This window comes from Squalius cephalus, assembly GCF_949319135.1.
Source record: "Squalius cephalus genome assembly, chromosome: 21".
NCBI classification, from domain to species: domain Eukaryota; kingdom Metazoa; phylum Chordata; class Actinopteri; order Cypriniformes; family Leuciscidae; genus Squalius; species Squalius cephalus.
In genome coordinates this window covers 22,517,244-22,541,481 of record NC_137142.1, presented here as the reverse complement: position 1 = coordinate 22,541,481, position 24,238 = coordinate 22,517,244, and the positions used below count along the sequence as shown (strand labels likewise).

The 24,238-nt window shown below is 37.9% G+C and overlaps 1 protein-coding gene across 2 annotated transcripts in view; it reads right to left on the bottom strand.

Annotated features, from left to right (window-relative positions):
* Positions 1–24,238, bottom strand: part of adka (adenosine kinase a) — a 152,806-nt gene that overhangs the window by 105,442 nt on the left and 23,126 nt on the right. For both annotated transcript variants that reach the window (XM_079855205.1, XM_079855204.1), the window contains exon 4: positions 12,407–12,485. In XM_079855205.1, the coding sequence (XP_079711331.1) occupies positions 12,407–12,485 (79 nt within the window). The remainder of the gene's footprint in view (positions 1–12,406; positions 12,486–24,238) is intronic.

Genomic DNA, 24,238 nt, shown 5'->3' with positions numbered 1-24,238 from the left:
AATAATGGAACTACCGTGTTAAACGGTTTTATAGACCACCTTACAGCCAATCAGAATTGATTATTCAGACAGACCATGGTATAAATACATTTATACCATGGTCTGGGTGAATACTCGATTCTGATTGGCTGCAGGGTGTCCATTAAAAAGTGATAGAAGACACCTAGTAAATAAACCTTCAGGCGTAACCAGGGAAACCAAGTTATTGTTTGTAAAAACTTTAGATTTCGATTGTAAAACTAATTAAAATATAAACTAATGTTTTAAAAATGTGTTATTTGGCAAGTGACCATGGTATAAGCGGGTTAATGCCCTTCGAGGCGTCCATTGTCAGGTATTAATGGACTTCGGCGGAGGCAACCATCCTCCACTGCGCGTCAGGCGGTTCATGCTTGGCCGTCGTCCATTAATACCTGAAAATGGACACCTCGTTGGGCATTAACCCTTACATATACACACAAAACAAAAATACAGTAAAAAACGTAATAATGTGAAATATTAAAATGTAATTTATTCCTATGATGCCAAAGCTGAATTTTCAGCAACCAGTTTAATGCATCCTTGCTGAATAATTAGTGAAAGTATTTCTTTTTACATAATAATAAAAATAAAGTTTTATATAAAATACTGGTCATCTGCATAAAAAGATGAACATTTTTTTTCCCTCTATAACTATGTATTTAAATTAACGCAACAACCTTGAGAAGTATACAAGAATGACAAAGAGCTTGAGACTTTACTTTTCCAACCGTTCGCAGTAAGTGGATACGATTTATTTTTTTTATATATAATTTGTAAATGCATTGAGATTACACTCACAAAGTGCAATTTCTCAGTAAAAAAATATCTTTGAGCTGAGTATAACTAGAACAATTTATATCCAACAGAGATTTCAATTTTAATTTTCCATTTCCAGGCCAGGAAACCATAATACTAAAATTCCCTGATATTTCCAGGTTTTCCATGACCACAATAACCCTGCATTATTCATAAACGCCACAGGTGTCAACCTGAATCACTCACAGATTACTCATCATTTCACGAAATTTCAACTTCATTCAGATTCAAACATGACTGAAAGTGAGTTGTTCACTATCCACTGGGTTATTAATAGTGGTCCATTTCAAACAGTTTCACCCATTTGTGCAGATTGCCTGTTGCCACCTCAAGATGCAACAATCTCAAGAGAGGCAAGAGAGATGCCTCATGTTGTTTTATTTTTGTACCGTTGATTATTTTCTCTTCAAACTTTTTTTTAAGTGATGCACTGCCTCCCTTGCCTCCCTGGAGAAAACATCTTTGCTCCAGACTATGAAACATTAAAATAAGCAAGTAAAAGACAGTAAGACAGAAGACACCCGGGGAAAAGAGGATGACGACCCTAAAATATGACTTTCCATGTAATTGCTGTTTTTTCTCCTGGTTACATCTGTCATCGATTTTTATCTGGAGGCTTCCTCAGGACCGCATTAAGACTCCAGCAGAGCAAATATAAACAGGAGAGTGAATCAGGGGCTGGCGGGGAATGAACAGAAGCTTAAAAGGCCAAAGCATCTTTTCTTGCAGTCCAGCTAGCCTTTGCACTACCGCCCGAGATCTTTCGCATGACTTAAGGGGCTTTTGGATGGATCTGGGAAGTCTGACGTGCTTCTTTTACTTACCAGTACAGTTGCTCAGAACCAAGTTCCAAAAACAGAGTTATTGGACCAATGGGCATGTAAATAAAGGCCATGGTTAAGCTGCAATGATGCTAGGGGAAAAACATAATACTACTTTACTTTTCAGATGTTCATCAAAAAAAGGACACTGGTGTTGTGCTCCATTATAGACAAATAAACTGGAAGGAAGTGACTAATTTCCTGGACCAAGTCCTAAGTTAGAAAGAAAAGAAAAACACAACGCTGATAATAGGATTTGCTGAGAGAGAAACACTAAGCGAGAGCTCTGTCTGTTCTATATCAGAAGCGGGTGATGATGCCAAATGAACAGCTTTGTTAGTGCTCCAGTTATGAGACGGACCAGGGGCCCAGTGTTCAGCAAAGTGGCGTGTCATGAATACTGAGCGGACGGCTACAAAGCGCCTCATCCTCCAGGATAGGCCGGTGCTAAATGACAGTCAGGACCAGGCTGTGCTCTCTGTAAGCTTTGTCCTCAAAGAAATCTGTAACAATTTAGCTAGCAAATGACTAAATCAGCCAAAAATAAAAGCGGGCACAAAGTGCACGGATGTCGAGGGCGTTTGTTTGAGAATGAGAAGTTTTGTATTTCACCCTCAGACCCCTAAACACACAGTTTATGTCCATATGTCTCATTCGATCTAAATTGTTCAGAGTTTCGTGCCTCAAATGAATTTCTGATGTCTCCCTGGAGTATATAACATTAATCAACAAGCTTACTTACGAGGCACTATCCACACTGTTAAACCCCCGCCAGCTTATGACACTCTGTAAGAGCAAATTAAGCAATATGGAAATCCATACAGCCCACAGCTTGTGAACTGTATCCCGCATATTATCGGTGGTTTAGTCAAGACATTGATTTTATATGTAGGCACATGATATGGAGCTGATTGTGTAACCACACAAGAAACCGCACGGTTTTAGTACTGAATGAATGAGTGCTTTAATTAAGACCTGAGAAAGCTGCAGTCAATTTAATTCAGGGAGCGGTGAGAATTACAACCAAGCCACCAGTAAAGCCATTGACTAAATCCACTGACTGATTCCTAAGAAGCTCATGTTGAAGAAAAACAGGATCTGGTTTTAAATCAAAGTCTATTGGATTTTGTTAATAAATCTGTCATTTAAACTCTACAAAGGTCTTTTTTTAAGATCCAGGCACATCAACTTAAACAACCTATTATTTTTATTTACGGTAGTCTATCAGTGCAGTTCCTAACCAGTGGTATGTGTACACCAGAGTTTTTTTTTAACGGGACAGTTCATCCAAAAATAAAATTTCTGTCATTGGTTACTCACCTTAATTTTGTTCCAAACCTGTATTATGATACATGGAACACAAATCTAGAAAACAGGCCGTATTTAAAAGCTATTATTTTTACTCACAATGAATGAAGCTAGTGATTTACACACACAAAAAAAAACATGTCTCTTATAATTATAAATAATAAATAATTTGTTACATTTATATAGCACTTTTCTGGGTACTCAAAGCGCTTTACATAGAAGGGGGGGAATCTCCTCAACCACCACCAATGTGCATTATATCTTACATTATATTCCAAATCATACAAGTTCCAATGACAGATTTATGTGAGGTAAAAAACTAAATTTAAGTTATTCCCTGCTTTTCTCCAGGTAGCTGCTAAGTGTTGCAACAAGATTGTTGAGATGGATTGGTTTAACTCATGAATGAATCATTCAGACCAATGTAAAGCGATTCATTGAAAATATTCAGATTGAACGAGTCGCTCACAAAACACGTCACTACCTCTGTGTCAAGAATGTGACAAGAAGTAAACAAGCGTAAAATACCAAATTACATATTTCAAAACTCATGCATCAGATTTTTAATCAACACAATAAAAATAAAAAAAATAAAAAAATTTGGGAATGATAAACAATTATTTGATTTTTAAAGGATACGAAGCTAAATGATTTCCAGTTTAATGCTATTTTTTTTTAAAAAAGGAAAAAAAAAAAAAGGTTTTGAAGTTCTTGAGCATTACTGGAAAAATGTGGTCTATCGCATAACTCCAACATTTTCATGCTTCATTTAGTCTTTTTTGCCAACATGGCAGGACGCTGCAGTAAACCATAAACCACACGCCTCAGCTGCATCATTTATAGCCCATTAATGCTAAGTGAGATCTTCATATAACTTTAGATTATAAACATTGATTAACAATATCCATCGCTCTGCAAAACATTAGCAAGGCAGCTGCTCAATGCCATTTTTCACACACAAACTAAACGTATGTTTTTCATTAATTCCAAGGCCATGTGCTTACGAAAGGTCAACCGTATTCTGAACGCACTTCTGTGGGTGTGTGTGTACATGCAAATGCTCACGCACAGTATGGCTTTGTTAGTAACAGTGAGAAAAGGTGTTTTTTCTGCCATATCCCACATGCCTCATTGCTTCCTCCTACAGTCTGAGCCCCTACTTTAGTGTGATAGCAAGCGAATGAACAAAAGACAGAGTCTATTTATATCTCTCCCCACCAAGCCCTTCTTGGCGGTTGCCTGCAGTTAATCATTATTCATAATGCGGGGGAAGCGTCACCTTCACTATGTCACGTAACACCAAGTGCTGGAAGGATCTAAGAGTTCTGTGTTCATCACCATTTGTCACATCTGAACGCCTGCATCTATAAATACACGTGGCGTCTATGCATGTGCCACTCACTTTGACCTTTCCACAATGTCCCCAGGCTTGACTCATCTCTGCTGCCTTTGTAACAACACCATGCTATATCGTGTAACAAATGTCATACGATTACACAGTGCAGAGAATGCGGAACCAGTGGCAGTAAATGGCAGCCTGTCACAATGCTATCCAGGGTCTAATTCCAAGGTCATGACAAGTGTCATCCTGAACCACTAAATCAGAGGTCGGTAACCTTGGGCACACGCGCCACCATTGGCACGCAAAAATGTAACCACTGAAGCAAAAGCTGATTTATTTTGGTTGTTTATTTGGGAAATTAACTGTTAAGTGCATCAGTTTACATCTTTGTATTGTATCTGGGATGTACAAAACAACATTTTCCAAAATCAACTAGCAAGTAGGTTGCTTGAACAACTAGTCGATTGATTAGATTCGGAATGGAGACTAAGTGCAATAGGATAGGAAAGAACGCAGTTAGTTCTTTTAAAAGTTTAACTTTTTTTATTTGACATGCTGCCTAAAGACAAAATTCAAGTCAGAAAATGTAAAGTAGCACAATGGAACAGTCAAATGTCTCTTCCAAAAGGGTTTTTAACAGTACAAACTGTTTAACAGCCACGTACGTACCTACATACATACCTACATACCTACACACATACACACATAAACATTTGAAGTGGATCAAAACCTTTCAAAGTTATACATGAATTTTGAACAATACCCGTTCTTGTCTTAGGACAACTTTGATGAACTTTTTTGATCCACTTCAAATTTTGACTAATATACACACACACAGTATATCTAATTGAGATTTTTTACATGTTTTTGAAAGAATGTTTTATGGTCACACATTTACTTGATTAAAAATACAGTAAAACAGTGATATTTTGAAATATTATTACAATTTTAAATAACAGTTTTCTATTAATGCATATCAAAATGTTCTTTATTCCTGTGACAGCAAAGCTGAATTTTCAGCATCATTACTACAGCCGACTGTCACATGATCCTTCAGAAATTATTCTAATTTGCTGATTTGGTGCTCAAGTGCTGTATTTATTTACTAATCTATTAGTGAAAAATATTAATAATAATATTTTTACACTGAACTGGTTTTACAGCTATTTGATGAACAGAAATGTAATAACGAGTTTCTGAAAAAATGGGACTGTTATACACACACGAATAAAAGAAAAAAGAAAAGCTAGATAACCTAGCATGTCACTTAATTGACTAGCTGACCTTTATGACCCTTGGCTATTTCGCATGCGTGTGTATTACTTGTCGTGAGCGTAAGACAAGGTGTATCTTTTTTTTCTTAAGTGAAACCATGCTGAATGGATTTATAGGTCACATAAATAAAGCCCATGATAGAGAACAGTGTGGGAAACAGTGTATCACCTACCCTTTTAGATTATGAGGTCTTGAGATAAGACAAGAGCACTCTGATAAACGAGAGCGCCTGAAGAGAATTGGGACCCCCTGCTGGGAGGCCAGTGGACTGATCAAACCAAAGATTAGAGCTGTTATGATCTACTCTGCTCTCCAACTCCCTATGAGGCACAAATGATGAAATATTAGCTAAGACACAGCACATGTGCTCCAGCCACAGACAGGGCAGTCAACAACGGTACAATCTAGAGTTTCCACCCCTTCACATTTGCAGTAAACAACATTTGGGTGGAAGGAAAGGTGTGATTTAACAAGAATCCTGCCAAAGCTCACCGTCAGCATTTGGGTGTAACCTCTAACTGCTCTGACCTTACGAGAAACGCATCGCTTCCTGCACAATACGGAAATGGATGCCAGTCTGCTGCTCTCCAGGAACGCAACGGTGAGTCTGTTACTCTTTTCTTTTTCGGGGCGCCTAATTGGCTGTGACCCTTCATCAACTCAGGAAGGAAATAAACTGTTCTTGGCAGCGCAGTTGTCTGAGAAGTTGGCATTTTTGGATGTTAACATTCAATTAAACTTCTGTTGAGAAATAGATGAGCAAGCTTAATGATGGGACTGTTTTTGGCTTCTCACTGCACATCATCTTCAAAACCTACAGGTATTTAGCAATCATTAATCAGACAACCTCTCTGTCCACAAAGTATATTAAACATTCCCTCTGCAGAGATCCAGCACAGAAAAAGAGGATTTCACACTCACACATATCTAAATCCTCAATCGCATACAGTGAGGTATTGAGACGTCCTTCTACTTCCATTCTCTCCATTTCGAATATCGGACACAGATGTTGCGCCCATTCACCATGGAGAGTTTAGTGTTCCCTGGTATGTGTCTTGTTAATCTCATGATCCTTCAGAGTTTCAAAGTTTCCTTTCTTTTTAACTGAAATTTCCTTTCGTCCAAATGTTTCCCCCTGCCAAGTTTGATACACGTGTAACATTTGCCATTTTCCTCCCCTTTCCACTGAGACTAGCTCTTCCATGAAAGACAAAAAAATATATTAACTCTTTATCGAGAAAGGTCAGATGGACACGAGAGACTTTTTTCAAAGGAAAGCAAAGTAGTAAGTCAAGTCAAACATGAGATCATGGAACGTTTCGTCTTCTAGTCTGATGTCTGGTTCTAGGCACCAGCTTTTCCCCAATTTAAGTTTCCATGCAAAAAATATGAACTGGGAAAGGCCTTTGTGTGCTGAAAAGAGCTAAGTGATTTTCTTCACAGAGGAGTTCCAACTACAGAGTGCACATGTGTTTCCAATAAAAGAGTCCAGTTTGAGTCCAAGGTTGGGCCCCCTCACCACTTTGAAAAAAAAGAGTCTGTGAAGGCATCATTGGCCAGCGACAAATGGAAAAAAGAACAGAAGTTGAGGAAAAAAGGTTGCAAGAAGCAAAGATATCCTTTTGTTTTTGTTCACCCAAAAATGAAAATTCTGTCATCATTTACTTACTCTCATGTAATTCCAAACCTGTAAGACTTTCTTCTATGGAACACAATAGGAGACATTTTGAAGAATTTTAGTAACCACAGTTTTGGTGACCAGTTTTGGTGTTCCACAGGATAAAGGTCATTTAGATTTGGAAAGACGTAAATGTATTGGCTTAAACACCAACAAAATTACTCTTAAGATGTTAGAATTTGCTCTGAAAAACATCAAGTTTCAGACAATTAGCCTCATCAAGATTCTCAATATCTTCCTGCAACAATATGCATGTGCTTAAAAGTGGCAACTGTTCAAAGCTGTAGGCCTACCGAGCTCTAGAGGAGTAATTTAACCTCCCAATGGAGGCAGCACCTAACAACTGCTCTCTCTGTTGGTAAGTGTCAGCCTCTTCCCCTCTCAAACTCTCCGTTGCTCAAGGGGCCACACCAGGGGTGCACATGTAATGGAGCCGAGTCTTGGATCACAGTGCAGAAGAATGCTTGGGGAACATTGTATATACAGTGGAGCAGAGTGTGATTCTCTGCCCCGGCTTTGATGTCTGGGGCTGTAGAGCAGTGCTGGTTCGTTCTCTTTGCAGTGCTATATAAAGAGAATGGAAGATCGTTACTTTCTGCAGGTGAGAGTCTTCATCTGTGAAAATCCTGTGGGGCAGAATGGTGCCTGTCAGACTAAGACTATATGTCTCCTGCACAAATTTACCAATTCAGACACATCAAAAGAACCATCCGGGGAGGCTTAGAGCTGAACCATTAATAGATTTATATTGATGTCCTAGGCTTTATAGAAGGATGAGGAATGTATGTGGTAACAGAATGAAATGCCTTAAAGGGATAGTTCGCACAAAATAAATATTCTGTCATAATGTATTCCCCCGTATGCTGGTCCAAACACAAATTACTTTCTTCTGTGCAAAACAAAAAGAGAAATTGTGAAGAATGTGCTTGTTGCTCTTTTCCATGCAGTTGCAATAAGGTTTCAAATAGGATGTAAAAACATCATACAAATATAATTTCAAGTTTCATTCCTATATTTTCCAAAGCCATTTGATGCTTTGTGTGACAAACAGTTGAAAGGTAGTTGTTGTAAATCACTGATAACTAGCTGATTCATCATCAGTATTAAACATTGTAATCATTGACTTAAAGTGATAGTTCACCCAAAAATTAAAATTGTGTCATCATTTACTCACCCTCCAAACCTGTAAGAGTTTCATTCTTCTGCTGAACACAAAAGAAAATATTTTTTAAGGAATGTTGGTAACCAGACAGTTGACGGCACCCATTGACATCAATAGTATTTATTTTCCTACTATGGAAGTCAATGGGTCCTGTCAACTGTCTGGTTACCAACATTCTTTTAAATATATTCTTTATTCATACAGGTTTGGAACAACTTGAAGGTGAGTAAATAATTACAAAATTGAAATTTTTGGGTGAACTATCTCTTTAAACTGGATCATTCTGGTTTGGGTTTTGAGAGCTGAATCAACCAATTTACTGAAAAGATCTAAATAATTCGTAATTGTCAAAAAAAATAAAAAAATTCTGAAGCCTCAAATAGTCTCATCAACTGTAGTGAAGGAGACCTAGGCCGGTTTTGATTTTCAATGAATATACCGCACAAATCTTTTTGTCATTTTGAAGCTTGACAGTGCCAGTGTTGCAACTTTCATTTTCACAGAAGTCATACATGAAGGCAAGTAAATGATGACAGACTTTTCATTTATAGGTGAACTATGAGTGACTGAGCGTTTAAGAAAGATGCTTTGGGGAATGTGTTTTTGCTGTGTATGTTTTGTACAACTGAAAGGATGAGAAAGGAGAAAAGATAAGTAGGCAAAAAAAATGATGATCTGTTTGATTTCATGGTCTAGAAGAGAGAAAAGGTGTTGCAGAGGGAGCAAGATAGCTCTGCTTCTCCAATGATTGGTTGTTCCTGTGTAAATGGTCTACCTATCTTGGTCAGGTATTGGGAGCGGAACATGCTCCCTCCCACGTCTGCCAAGCAGTGCCTGAGGCCGAGAACAGCCTCCGATTGGAGCACCTCATCTGCACATGGGTGCTTTGATGTACGCACACAAGGCAGCCCATGTCATTGCATTTGAAAGCTCTCGTTTTCAACGACATCGACACAGGTTGCATTGCTCCTGGCGTTCCAGGTGCTGCCATGTGTTAATCTCAGAGGCCTGGTTCCGCATCAAGCTTCCCTTCTTAAGCGAGCCAGCTTTGAAGAGCTGTCTGATCAAACTGCTGCTTAACAACCCACATATCACTGGGAGCCTCCGAAACTACCGTTGCTTAAAATGGGCACAACTTTAACCGCCCTGACTCTGTTATCTGCAACTGCAGGTGAAGAGCTGGAAGATAGTGCAGACATCCTCACAAGGACGTTTACAGCAAATCCTGTTAAGCAAAATAAATGTAGGAACACAGTAGAAAAAGAAAGACTTATATGAAGAATCATTTCTGTAAGTCCTTTCGGGCTGCATTCGGGTCATAACAAATGTGCCCGACAACACAAGGAGTCAGACACTAAAGTAATGAAATCACATTTGCTTGCACTGGCAGATTCCCAAATGATTATCCACGGTCTTACCTCATCACACACCGAGGTCTGTATTTCATGGTGATAGATGCACTGCGTGTGAAAGCCTCTGCAGCCTAATGCATTTGTGGATTTGGATGCTGTGCATCATCTGGAGATCATCAGAAAATTCCATATGTGTATTTAGATAATATATATCTAAATAACTCCTGTATCTGAGGTCTTAAAAGTGTTGATGTCTGCAGACACCTGCAAAAGTATACAGCGGTGGACATGTGCTGGAGGAATCAAACTCAGTCTAGTTGGGCCCTGAGGGCAACAAGGCAATTTGAGCAGATCTCCTTCTCTGCTGTGACAGCACCCAACTGGACCATCAGGGACTTCAGATTATTTCTGTTGTTACCCTTAAACAATATCACACAAATAAAATATCCCACTCAGACTTGAAGCATCATTTCTTGGGAATACTAGGAACGAGCTTGAAAAAAAGGAAAAACAATATTTAGACTTTCTGGAAACGCTCTAACCCAAGAATGGCTGCAAACTAGGCCAGCAAAAGTGAAGGGCTGAAAAGATCTTAAGATATCTGTTTCTCTGCTGGGCTATAAATCAGGAAGATGCATCCAACATTAAATCTTGCTGTGCCTGATGTAACAAATATAAACCTGCAAAACTAGAGTGAAAATGGAATAAATAAAAAAGATAAATACACTGCATGCAGCAAGTTTTTAAAAGTTAAGCTGTGAAATAATTATTGTGCACAAATCTTACCATTAGACATTATTCTCCCAAAAATAAGATGGTTTTATGGTACCTTACTTGTGCATGGGCATACAGGCCAGAAATTAACCAGAGCAAGGTAAAACTCCACCAAAAGTAACAAAATTTACCCATAATCAAACATGTTTCTAGGGGTGTAACGATACACTCAGGTCATGAGTCAATACAAATCGCGTTACCGAACTCACGATACGATCGTAATATTTTAAGCCAAAATTTGTTATTATCACTTTATTATTAAAATAATATTCTTATTTTATAATTATCAGGACCCACAAATATTACCCTATTGCATTATTATACATTATATTAAACATTATATATAGTAGTTTTATGTAGTAAATGTCACTGAAACTCTGTGAAGTTAATATTTTTGTCACATGCAGTACTCACACTTTAAATGCAAGCTTTTTTGATAAACGGTTGGTTCATCCAAAAATTTTAATTCTTCATTTACTCACTCTCATGTTGTTTTCGCGCGTTATGCAAGCATTTGAACGTCTATGTTAAGGATACTACAGTATGCGTGTCATTGTAAATCTGTTCATCATATAAAACCATTGCGTCTCTTTAGAAGACTTGGATTTGAATTAGACCATTCGATTGTTCTTTTTATAAGGACTTCATGAAATTTTTTGGATCTTTATGTTTTAGAGGAATGGACTTTAAATGGAGGGACAGAAATATCTCAGGTTTCATAAAAAATATCTTCATTTGTGTTTGGAAGTTGAATTAAAATCTAGGTTTGAAAGAGGGTGAGTACATAATGACAGTTTACATTTTTGGGTGAATTATACTTTATAAATACAGTAAGCTGAGCCTTGAATAAAATTAACTCGATGTCACGAATCATATTGTTTACATCAACGATGAGTCACATTTTTATACTGCAATATCTCGATATAACAGTGTATTGTTACACCCCTATGTTTCATAATTTTCTATTATAGGCCTCTGTTTACTTAGTTGAACTTACTCTCACTGCAGAACCAAATGACCAATAGCTCTCAGAAATCTTAGCTGTCTCATATGCGAGTGTGAATGCATGTAGCTAACAAAGTGGCTTTTGATTAAATAAATTTCAAAATAAAAAAATAAATCAATGAATTAAAACAAATTGCATTTAATAAATAATAATGAATAAATAAACAAACACTGAATTTAAAGGGTTAGTTCACCCAAAAATGAAAATTATGTCATTAATGACTCACCCTCATGTCGTTCCAAGCCCGTAAGACCTCCGTTCATCTTCGGGACACAGTTTAAGGTATTTTAGATTTAGTCCGAGAGCTTTCTGTCCCTCCATTGAAAATGTATGTACGGTATATTACATTATACCGTACATACATTTTCAATGGAGGGACAGAAAGCTCTCGGATTAAATCTAAAAAACTGTGTCCCGAAGATGAACGGAGGTCTTACGGGCTTGGAACGACATGAGGGTGAGTCATTAATGACATAATTTTCATTTTTGGGTGAACTAACCCTTTAAATATAACAGTCCAAAAATGTTTTGAAAAAAGTAACAGAAATTTAAACACATCCAAATCTACCGAGGAAGTAGATTTTAGATAGCTAAAAAGATGTTTTGTGTTTGTTGTGATCTTATGCATTATTTACAACCAAAAAATATTCAATTTTAGGTACACCCATTTGTTCCTGTCCACCTGTGGGAGCAGTGCATGATGCATTTGGCAGATGTTTTTTTTCTCCAAAGCAGCAACATTGCATTGAAGCTATTCATTTTATCTGTTCATGCATTTCATGGGTATTCATGACCTTGTCGTTGCTAACATTGCATGCAATAAATACTGGCTGTAGCTTTTGAGCACCAACCTGTGCGACTTTTACAGAGTTCTGAGAGGCACCTCCAGCGTGATATTCAACCTTGAATTTCTTGACTATCTCTTCAAACCTAAAATACAAAAGAAAGGAAAAAAGCTTACATAAGACAAGGAAAAAAATCTTTATGCATGTACACGTAGAATATACATATATAGTACACATTATATTTTGGGATGTTCACCGTTTTAAGAAAAAATAGACATCGTTCAAGATACACTACAATACTACAGTTTTGAGGTCAGTAAAAACATTTATAGTGTGACAAAAGATTTCTATTTCAAATAAATGCTGTTTTTATTATCAAATAAATGCTGTTCAAAGAATTACGAATGGTTTCCACTGAAACAGCAGCACAACTGTTTTCAACATCATAGGAATAAATTACAAATTAAACAAAATAGACATAAATGAGCAGATTTTGATGAAACAAGGGTGTTTTATTTTTAACACAGGCCTTGTCCAGAGTACAATCGCAAGATCACCCAGTGGAGATGCACCGAGAACAGGAAACCTCAGACACTGTAAACAGGAAATGGGGGACTTGAAGCCTTGTGCCGCAGGGCAGTAAGCCTTCTGAGAAAGTGTTGTACTTCTGAAGTACTGTACTTCTGCACGCATCTCTCAGCGTGTAGAGACATGCGCGCGCACACACACAAACAAAAGACACAAACAAAGGCAACAAGCAACCTACCCCGTCTGGACATTATTACAGAGAAAAGCATCCTCCCCAAACCTGTGTGTGCGCAACAGATTTTAACAGCATGCAAATAGTCTGAATCACTGAAGGATATGACCTCCCGTGGCCTCTGCTGTACAAACACGAACATGAAAACCACACACACCAAGCTCCTCTCCATACAACGATGTCTGAGACTGATATCTGCCAACATATCCTTCTAGTTTCTGCTGATACGGGTGCTTGCGGCATTTTAGTGCTGCTAGACATTAGTGCTGCTTTTGACACTATATGTCATATCATCCTCCTTGACAGGTTGCGTGTCTTGTTAGGCATCTCTGGTGTTGTGTTCGAATGGTTTGAATCATACCTAACTGATCGTTTTCAGTATGTTTGTCTGGGGAAAAACAAATCTGAGGCAACATTAGTTCAGCAGGTAGTCCCGCAGGGGTCAGTACCTGGACCTACTTTGTTCTGCATCTATATGTTGCCGCTTGGTGACATTATTAGAAAGTATGGACTGGGGTTTCATTGTTATGCTGATGGCACACAGATCTATGTTAGCACACTTCCAGATCCTAATCTCGCAATCACAGCTCTTACTGAATGTCTGGAAGAAATAAAGGTATGGATGCATGACAATTATCTTAAACTTAATGAATCAAAAACGGAACTGTTACTTGTTGGTATGTCGGCAGCTTTGCACAAACATAACTGTCTAAATCTGCTCACTGATTCTGAGTTTTTGGCTCCAGCATCACATGTGAGAAATCTAGGTGTTATCTTTGATTCACATTTGTCATTCGATGCCCATATCAAATTGGTTTCAAAATCTGCATTTTTTCATCTAAAAAAATATTGCCAGAATTCGTTCTTCTTTATCCCTGCCAGATGTGGAAAGGCTTATCCATGCATTCATTACGTCGAGACTAGATTATTGTAATGCACTTTACTCGGGTCTCCCTGATAAGTATATTAAGAAATTACAGTGTATTCAAAACTCAGCCGCACGTGTATTGACACACACAACTGTTCTGCAGCATATTTCCCCTGTTCTTTATGAACTCCATTGGCTTCCAGTATCGGCACGTATTGATTTTAAAATCTTTATTTTAACATATAAAGCCATTCATGGGATAGTGCCGGCATATCTCTGTAATCTAGTTGCTCCTTGCACTCCAATTCGTTCTCTCCGCTCTTCCGACTCTTCTACTCTTCAGCAGCCCACATTTAAATTGAAATCGATGGCTGGTCGTTCTTTCTCTGCTACAGCTCCACGGTTGTGGAATAAACTTCCTCTAATGATTAAAAATTTTCCAACACTGGACTGTTTTAAGAAGTCTCTAAAGACCTATCTTTTAAAAAATGCTTATTGTTTCTGAAGTGTACTATCATTAACTTCTGTAATGTTTAATTTTTTTTTTCTTTTTTTCTCTTTTTAAATATTGGTAGGCTACTGTATATTGTTTTGTGCAGCACTTTGGGTTGGAGAAAAGCGCAATATAAATAAAATGTATCATCTTCATCATATAAACCTCACATTCATACATACGTCACCCTTTTTAGGGTCTCATCTTCCTGTTTTTGGTTCATTTAAACGTCTTTGGTCCGTGTTGCGTTCATATACCATTCGAACCACACCAGTTCATTTGGAAAAGAGACCCACCTTTTCAACGGTCTCAACCCGCTTGTTTGGTGCGCACCAGGGTTTCGGATGGCAGCGTTCACACTTATTCAAATTAACCGCACTAACAGAGCAATCGCACCAGGGTTCATTTTAATCGAACCAAACATGCCAAAAGTGTAACACATCCTTAGCTATTGACTTCAGTAACTTTCTTTCTTAAAAGTCACGTTGGTATAGAATTTGTGACTGATCTTTTCTTCTGTATTGTGATGCTGTGATCAGAGTGTAAAAGATTATCAAAAACTAAAACTAAAATCTGGGGAGGGATTTGGTCCAATTCATCAACACCATGCATTTTGCAAAACAGATTTCATGACAACGTTAACTTAAAGGGGTACTTCACCTCTGGGAAGATGAATGTGTATTTAAAATAGGTCATTTATGTAGAAGAAATGTGAAGAAATTTTTTAATTTGGAGCTTTCTAGCCTGAGAAAAGCCAGAAAATGTCTTTTTGGCTTATGTGGATGAAAGACAACAACTCCCAGAATGCACTTGCTTCGCTGCCCTAGGAGGCCACGCCTACCGGTTAGAGAGCACAGTTGAAAACAACAAGAAGGTTAGGCTACTAACTTAGTGAGTCTCCGTGACGAGTTTGCCCGTGATTTCGAGATCGCACAAAATGTCCGGGATTCGGCTTTTGCGTTCAACAGTCGCCATTCATCATGTTTACTGTGGCGAGCAGGACGAGGCTGAGGGGCGCGGGAGAACAGCGCGAGGCCGGTCGTGTGATTACTGAGACGCGCCGGTCTCGCATCTCTCACGGAGGAGCGGGAATTTTCTTAGCAATGGTAAAACGCACATCAACCGATGACTTGTTTAGCGTTCATGTAAACACTACATTCAGACTCACCGATCGGAATGAATTCAGTTAGATTGAAACAATGTAAACAATTAATGGCGACCGCAGAACGCAAAAGCTGAATCCCGGACATTTTGAACGATCTCGTCCGCCGGACAAGTCCGGGAAAAGGAGGATGGTAACCCCTACTTACTCAGCTTTCTCCTACTACTCAGTTTTCTCCACAGAACAAGAGCTTGCTAGCTTAGCTTCCAAAGCTGACACTGTGTGTACATTCAGTGAGTGAGATGAGATCCCACCCTGTATGGGCGGGCTGAAAACATGCGGAACAGCTCCTCCTACTGGCTGTAGTCTTTAGCCTCTGGCCAGAAAATCCTCCGATGACGCAAAATGACGATTTTTGCGTCATCGGAGGATTTTTTCCAGACAAAAAATACATAAATCTCTTGTCTCAGGGGGATATGAGGGTGGAAAGCATGGTAATTCGACAATACTACAGGTTTTCTACTAATACAAAGCTTAATGCTAAATCCTGAAGTAACCCTTTAATACTTACTGTTGGCCATCTATAATCAGTATAACAAAAATCCAAAAATAAATCCAAAGTAATTTTATCTGACTGGATTCACTGTCATTAACAAGGTCTAGCCTAGTTGTTGTTTTCACACATACCAGCCAAGAAAGCCATGGAAGGTAACGTTAACTAGGTGTGGTTCTCAATAACACAATTTATGTTCCCATGAACTCAGAGCAAGGTGATGACGGCACTGATGTACCGAGCCCACAGAGACATGGGCGCACAAAAGCAGCACTGCACAGTGCCTCATGAAAAGCTTATCATGTTCCATTAGAAGAGAGTGGCCTTTGGGCACTGAATGGGCCACCCCTGGCTCCCAGCACTTCCTCTGGGAGGTGGGTCAGCTCTCCCACGGATCTGTCACTCCTCTTGTGACACTGTCAGAGGGGAAAAGCCCATCAAGCAACACTTCATTTTCAGCCAAGGAGCAGGAAGAAGCAGCAGGGGGCTGGCTTCAGTGAGGAGGGATCTCACATAACTACACATTTAAGTACTTCCTTTAGCAACAGGAGCTCTGCACGCTTGGCAACAAAAGGCTCAGGCTGGAGATGGCTGGCATGTTGAGGCTCTTCGAGATGCTGCCCGACAACAAATGCACCAGTTTCTCACTCCAGCTCGTCTTGAGCCTTTTGAAGCTTTTGTAAACAGTGGAGTGACACCTCCTTGAGAGCATAATCACGTGCATCTTCCTTGTGAGTGCCTGTGAGAGATGCCTCTTAAAGGGACCGCTCACCTAACAATGAAAATTGTAATTTAAAATCACCTTCATGCCATTCCGTTTTTTTAAACTCTATTAGGGCTGCACATTACTGGGAAAATATGCGATATGCGATATTGTTGTTGAGTATTGCGATAACAATATTTCTTGCGATATAACATTTCCCTAGAGAAATGCTAAAATGCTAAGTTTTTTTTATCATTTATATATGTAATGATCATACTAAAATAAACAGGTAGGCTAATAGATATTCTTCTGATCTTCAGAAGAATATCTCAGTTTTTTCATAAGGAGTTAACGTTACGCATGCAACACTTGTCTGTGAGACTCTGTTATTGTTACTTGGCATTTCGTTAGCAGTTTTGGTAGATTTGGCCTTACACTTTTTGAAGTCTTCATATAGCTCCCTGAGTTTTTGTTCCAGATGACTGTGGAGATTAGTTTCCTTGCGAGTTGGCAATTTTTTTTTTTGTTTGTGATTTTATGTTCACATATTGCATTTTTTGCGCGTGCAAATTCGTTATTTGAAATGTAGGTGCGCGGCAAGCGCACTCAACATGGAAGCACATTTTTCCAGGCCCGCCTATGCTGCGACGAGATGAGAACATCTCAACTTTTCAGAATTCCGCAAGCTCACGCAGGTCATGGTTGCATAGCAACGACAGACGCAAACGCTTGTGAGAAGGAGATAGCGGCGCGGCCGCGCTTTCCATGCATTTTTAGACGCGATATGTGAACGGCCCCTTACACAGTACCTGCATTTATGACACGTCTTCTCTATTGAAGCCAAAATATTGCCATATTTCAGACATAGTTCTTTTTAGGCACAGGTTCTTCGCTGTTGTCATTTTCCTCGCTTGTCTCTACTCCCGCCCTTAGTTTTTATTTTCCACTCTCTGCTCTGGGCCACTAGGTTCCCCTTTGGGCCCGATCTAGCCAATAGCATAATAGCACCCACTGGGGAGGCGAGTATAAAGATAGTAAGGCCCCATTTGATTAGTCGAATTTGGATAAACAACCTATGCATGCATGACACAAATGCTTGGCACATAAAATAAATGCAATTTATCGCACCTCTCTGCGATACGGATATCGCATATACTATTATCGCAATAACGATAATTTTTCGATATATTGTGCAGCCCTAAACACCACTACCGTATACAAGGAACACCTTATATGCAGTCAAAATAAGCTGCATATGCTCTGCATCCCCAAGCCATTCGTTACTTGCTGATTACTATTAACGCTATAAATTACTATAAATCCCCTTGTTTGAGGTGTCCCATAAAACTTACATGATAAAATGTTGGCAATACATATGTAACTACCATTTATTTATTTGCCAAACGACTGTAATTTTCTTCAAATCTGCGTCATCATTGTCCCGCGTTCTCATTGGTTTGCTGGAAAATGGGGGATTTCATGCACAGGCAAAGCTGTCCGCGAATCGCTCGCCTAAGAGGAAAAATGTTTCAATCACATTGTATTGGATACAGAACTAACTAGACTAAATCAAGCGAAAAAAGTCATAACTGAAACTATTATCATAGTATTTTGTTTTCTCCATAAGGAAATTTATTTTTAACAAAAACGTAACTGTAGGCAGACCTACTGTATCCGAGGCTGTTAATCGAGAGTCTAAGCATTTGTTAGTCATCAATTTGCATTATTTCAACTTATTTTTAAAGAATACTTATACTTTATTATACTTACATTTATTCTAATTAGATTTTACTTAAATGTTAGTAGCCTGTTATAAATTAAATAAAATATATTATACTTATTTTTTCTTAATAAATAAATAAAAAACACTTCTGGCATACATTTAAATTGACACCAGCCATGGTGTTTCTTATTTGTTGTCCTTGAGGACACTTGATGTGTGTCCTCAGCCGACGCCGTTTAAAGTTGAAGAATGTAGTTTCTGCGACACTACGGACACCTAGCGGAATTACAAATATACAGCATATTTTGCAAACGGCCCTTTCGTGCGTTGCGCCTGACTCAACTCAACCCACTTTTACGGGTGCTTGTGAAGGCATCAACAGGCAAATTTAGGCTACTTTCAATAAAAGGTCAAACATATTAGGAATACTTTAGCTGTGTTGCTATGTGTCATGAGAGTAAGCAACTGAGCAGAGTGAACATGAGCGTCTCATATACAGTAATAAACCATCTGCACCAGGTGCATTTTTGACAACGCACCACCCAGCATCAGTGTTGCCAACTATTTTCACAGGAAAGACACCTTCCCTAAAAGTCGCTAAATGTTGCTAGATGACGTCATACGTCAATTAGCATATTCATGACGTAATCGCTTCATACTTGTGTTCTGCCTGCCTAATGTGTTTTCTCTCTAAATTAATGCTCACATACTGTATATAATATAATATAATATAATATAATATAATATAATATAATATAATATAATATAATATAATATAATATAATATAATATAATATAATATAATATAATATAATATAGCCGAATGTCAAATAAAGCTGTTCTCATTTCCTATCTTTTTTTTTTGTCATTTTTTATAGGCCTATGTGGAAAATTATCTGAATTGAGAGAGTTCGGGAACCGGATGAACTAAAGCTCTGTGATAGTGAGTATTACAAGTATTAAGCACAAGAAAAGAAAGGAAATTAAAATGGTCAAACTAAATTCTTTAAATATAAAACAAAAGAAAAGCAGATAAGTGATAAGTCCGTTGAAAAACACTACTCATTCACGTCTGTCAGCAGCCATGCGCTCAACAGATGAACTGCTGATCCTCTCAGCCATTCACTGAACAAGGTAGACGCAGAGAGTGACAGCGGGGAGAAAGCAAGACCTCGCACTCGCAGGACAGTATTGGCAACATTTAAAGGTTACTGAGGTTTGTCCAAAAAGTTGCTAAATTTGTCGCTAGTCGCTTTTTTGTCGCTAAAGGGGTCTGAAATGTCGCTAAAAATAGCCGGTAAAAAAAAAAAACTGGTAAAAAAAAACTGAAATAAATTATTTGTATTACTATAAAAAAAATCTAAAAGCCGGCGGGGGGGTGGTGCCACAATGGGCAAGTGATGTAATCGGTGTGCGGCTGAACACGGTGTAACACAGACTATCGCAGCAAGCCTAAACACAATAGCTTTGTGTGAGGAACAGATCAAAATATTGGTCATTATGCACATAAAAACTAGCAAACAAGTAAATGTTGTTTTTTATTTTACTTTCTATTCATCAAAGAATCCTGGGGGGGAAAAAGTATCACAGTTTCCACAAAAATATTAAGCAGCACAACTGTTTTCAACATTGATAATTACAAATGTTTCTTGAGCACCAAATCAGAATTTTACAATGATTTATGGAAGACCATGTGACACTGAAGACTGGAGATAATGGCTGCTGAAAATTCAGCTTTGCCAACAGGAATAAATTATATTTTAAACTATATTAAAATAGAAAACAGTTATTTTTAATTGTAAAAAATTGATCTTGCCATTATACTCCACTTTCATTGTAGAGAAACATTCTGCTGAACATCACATTTTTGGTTTCATGGAAGAAAGAAAGGTTTGGAAAAAACAAAGACTTTAAGGCATGAAAAAATTGGGATAAAAAAAAAAAGCGCGATTAAAAGTTTGACAATAGAACCAAATAGCGATTTCGGTTTCACATGGCAAACACAGTTCACTGAAGTTTACTTAACCATGCTGTCCGTTTACAAACATCTTGGTATCATAAAGCCTTTTTCCAACATTCCCGTGCTGCCTGGGTCAGAGCTGAGTGCAGAGGCCGCGAGTGCCCCCTGTCTGGAGCATGGAACCCTGAACTCTTCATAGCGTGGGAACAATATACACACTTCCTCGGCCTACAGAAAAAAAAATACTAACCATTCTGACCACAGTGCGTGGGACTGAGCTAAGCAAGTCAAACCACGAGCATACGCACACACAAACACATTACCCTTTACACACAAATGCATGCATGAAAAAAAAACTCTTGCACTCTGTGCCCAGTGCTCAACTGCAGAACACATCTTAGTTATGGTCTGAAATGGGTCAAGATCAGAACTGTGGACGGGAGATCTGCCAGAGCACCTCAGTGTAGGGTTACAGAGCATACACACACACACACACACACACACAAATTCTCCCCTCAGAGAAAAACTAAACACACATGCATTGAGAAAACTCACAATAAGAATAATAAAAGCTGAAAGTAACATACATGTGAGTATTATTGATTGAAAAAGGCGCTATTCAGAGCTATTTACAACCACAGCAAAGGAAAAACGCAGTCTACCTCACAGCAAGGAGCAACAGCACCGATGCTCAATATTGACGGCGGGTTTATTTACTGTATAGTAGCTTGACTGGAAGCAGCTGATGTGGCTACATAGGCAATTCACACAAACAAACAGTGAGCCTGTGGGGAGAGGCAGGGACTGTTCATCAATGGCCACAGGCAAACACTGCTCTACACACAGCCTTGTGTCTAGGCACTCCACAAACAACATCAAAGCAGCACTCCAGTCAGATTGTGGAAAACACAATCAATTGTGAGAAGCCTTTTATTTCAGAAATGTAAATTGGGTGTCTGTAGAGTAGTGACAAAGCAAGTAAGTAGTACAGCGGGAGGTGGTGTGAATCTATGGGCATTAATGGGTTTGAAGTTAGACAGTTGTTGCACCTAGGAGAGAATGTTATATTAAAAGAGTATATAATATACTATATGAATATATCTGGTACCTTGCATTTTATATATAGATAGAGATAGAGATAGAGATAGAGAGAGAGAGAGAGAGAGAGAGAGAGAGAGAGAGAGAGAGAGAGAGAGAGAGAGAGAGAGAGAGAGAGAGAGAGAGAGAGAGAGAGAGAGAGAGAATTTTGTGGTATTTAACAGGAAATAGTCCACAGTAAAATGTAGCCTACTGAATTTGTATCAAGTGAACATAAAAAAAAATCCCTTTACAGACACATTAACGATAGAAAATCAAATTTGAACTCAGACAAATTTTGACAAATATATCATTTATTTTATTATAAATCGTTTAAGCATAGAAAAATAGTTAACGCATTTTTATGATTATAGCTTTAATAATTAATGAACACATGATTTAAAAATAAAATAAAATTGAGCAGTGGTTCACTTACCGCCCCCATCAAATAAAATGTTGTCTAATTGTCTTCTCTGAATATTAATGTTCATTATTATTCTGTGTTTATTATAATTAGGCCCATTATTATATTTACACTACCATTCAAATGTTTGGGGTCAGTAGAATTATTTTTTTTTAAAGAAACTGATACTTTCATTCACTTTCATCAATGTGAAACCACATGATACAGTTGTTATTAGATTTCATTGGTGATTTCAAATATGAATTTAAACCGTAAACTTGGTGAAATGCTTTGGAGAATTTGATGTTTTCCCATTCAAAGAGATAGGAGCATGACTGAAATAGCAGCCCAAGAGGCGTTTCAAAGATGGCCGCCGAGTGAAATGACTCGTCTTAAAGGGACTTTGACTTTAGAAATGTCATTCTGTAATAGCTTTTGACCTAAATGAGGTCCTAGCTGAAATATTGTCTATCGTTCTTACTACTTTGAGTAATGATAAAGGATGGAGCAAGATTTTGGTCAGCAAACTGTAATATTACATCAGTCATTCACATTAGTGCTCTGCTAACCGTTATTAATACGATTAACGATATAGTTCAGCACTGAAATTCAGATATGGTAATGGACGTTTCATTTCACGCGCTGTAAGCGGTAGACCATTGATAACAGACTGGGCCATCTGACCAATCGGAGCAGAGTAGGCTCAAGGAAAGGAGGGGCTTATAGAGACTTTAAAATAGCATTATATGGGCACTTTATGGCTGTAATGTGTAATATATATTATGGCTGCAATATGTGATTTATTTATTTATTTATTTAATTTATTTATATTAGGGCTGTCAACTTTAACGCATGCGATTAAATCAAAATCCTTAACGGAAAAAAAATGCAAAAAAATAAAAATAAAGTGTGCAAAATTAACACAATTTACGTCACATAGAAGAGCTTGGCAGTCGAGAGTTTATCAAACTGACTGTTTGCTAAACGCATCGCACTGTGTGAAATACAGAAGGAACGGAACATCAAAACAGTTTTTCAGTTTTTAAATATATTCAAATAGAATTTAAATTTATTTTACACACTTAAAGCAATTCCATATCACGTTATTTAACGAGTTACCACATATCGCTTTTTTTTTTTCAATATCGTGCAGCCGTACAGAATAAAAAAAATACAGCTTTGTGAGAATCATTCTTCAATCTGACAGTTTACTTTGCCAGACATAGCAAATGATGACAAAATAAAAGTGTTAAAGAAGATATGCTTAATTTAAACTTATTTAAAAATATATATGTATATAAATACACATTTCTATGGTTAATTTAAAAAATAAAAATCATTCATGGTATGCAGCCATGAAGTGCCAAGTAAATATAACCCACAGGACCAACGATGGAGTCGAGTACTCCAGTGATGGAGTTATGATGTAAAAAAGTAGTTTTGTGAGAATCATTCTTCAATCTGATAGTTTACTTTGCCAGACATAGCAAATGATGACAAAATAAAACTGTTTAACAAGATAAATGATGTATGCTTAATTTAAACTTTTTTTTTTTTTAAATACATTTCTTATGGTTAATAAAAAAACAAAAAATCATTCATGGTATGCAGCATGAAGTGCCAAGTAAATATAACCCACAGGACCAATGATGGATCTTAAGCACGGCTGGGCAGCAAACCATTTAATTCAAGTGAAGCACGAGGACCACATTTTGTTCTTTTTTTTTTTGTGAGCACCAAATGTTCACTTATGAAGAGAGGGGGCACAGTGAGGAACGTCAGATTTGCACTCTTTGAAATGCCTCGCCGCAAATGTTACAAGATCTGAAAAGAATGCGCTTAAACTTCAGATTGATAAAACCAGAGGCAACATGTCTAGCATATGCTTGTGGTTAGACATATTTAAGCAAGATGAGAGCTGAGTGTCTTTCCAGGATGGTGATACAACTGATTTTTCAGACAGCTATTGAGAAAAAGCCACTATTTAGAGTCTTATTTTATTTTAGTCTTAGGAAGCTGAAGCAAAATATAGGTGCAAAAAAATAAAATTAATAATAAACAAAAATAAAAATAGAGAAAAGCAAAAGGGGTGGAGCGGGAGGAGAGCACAATGCAATGATGCTAAACAAAACCAGGTCAAGTCTTCAGAATTCTTTCAGATGGAGCTTTGAAGCACAACAATCTAGTTAATTAGATCCAGAATATCCACCTCCACTCCAATAACATTGTTTTTGTCAATAGAACTGGATACAATTA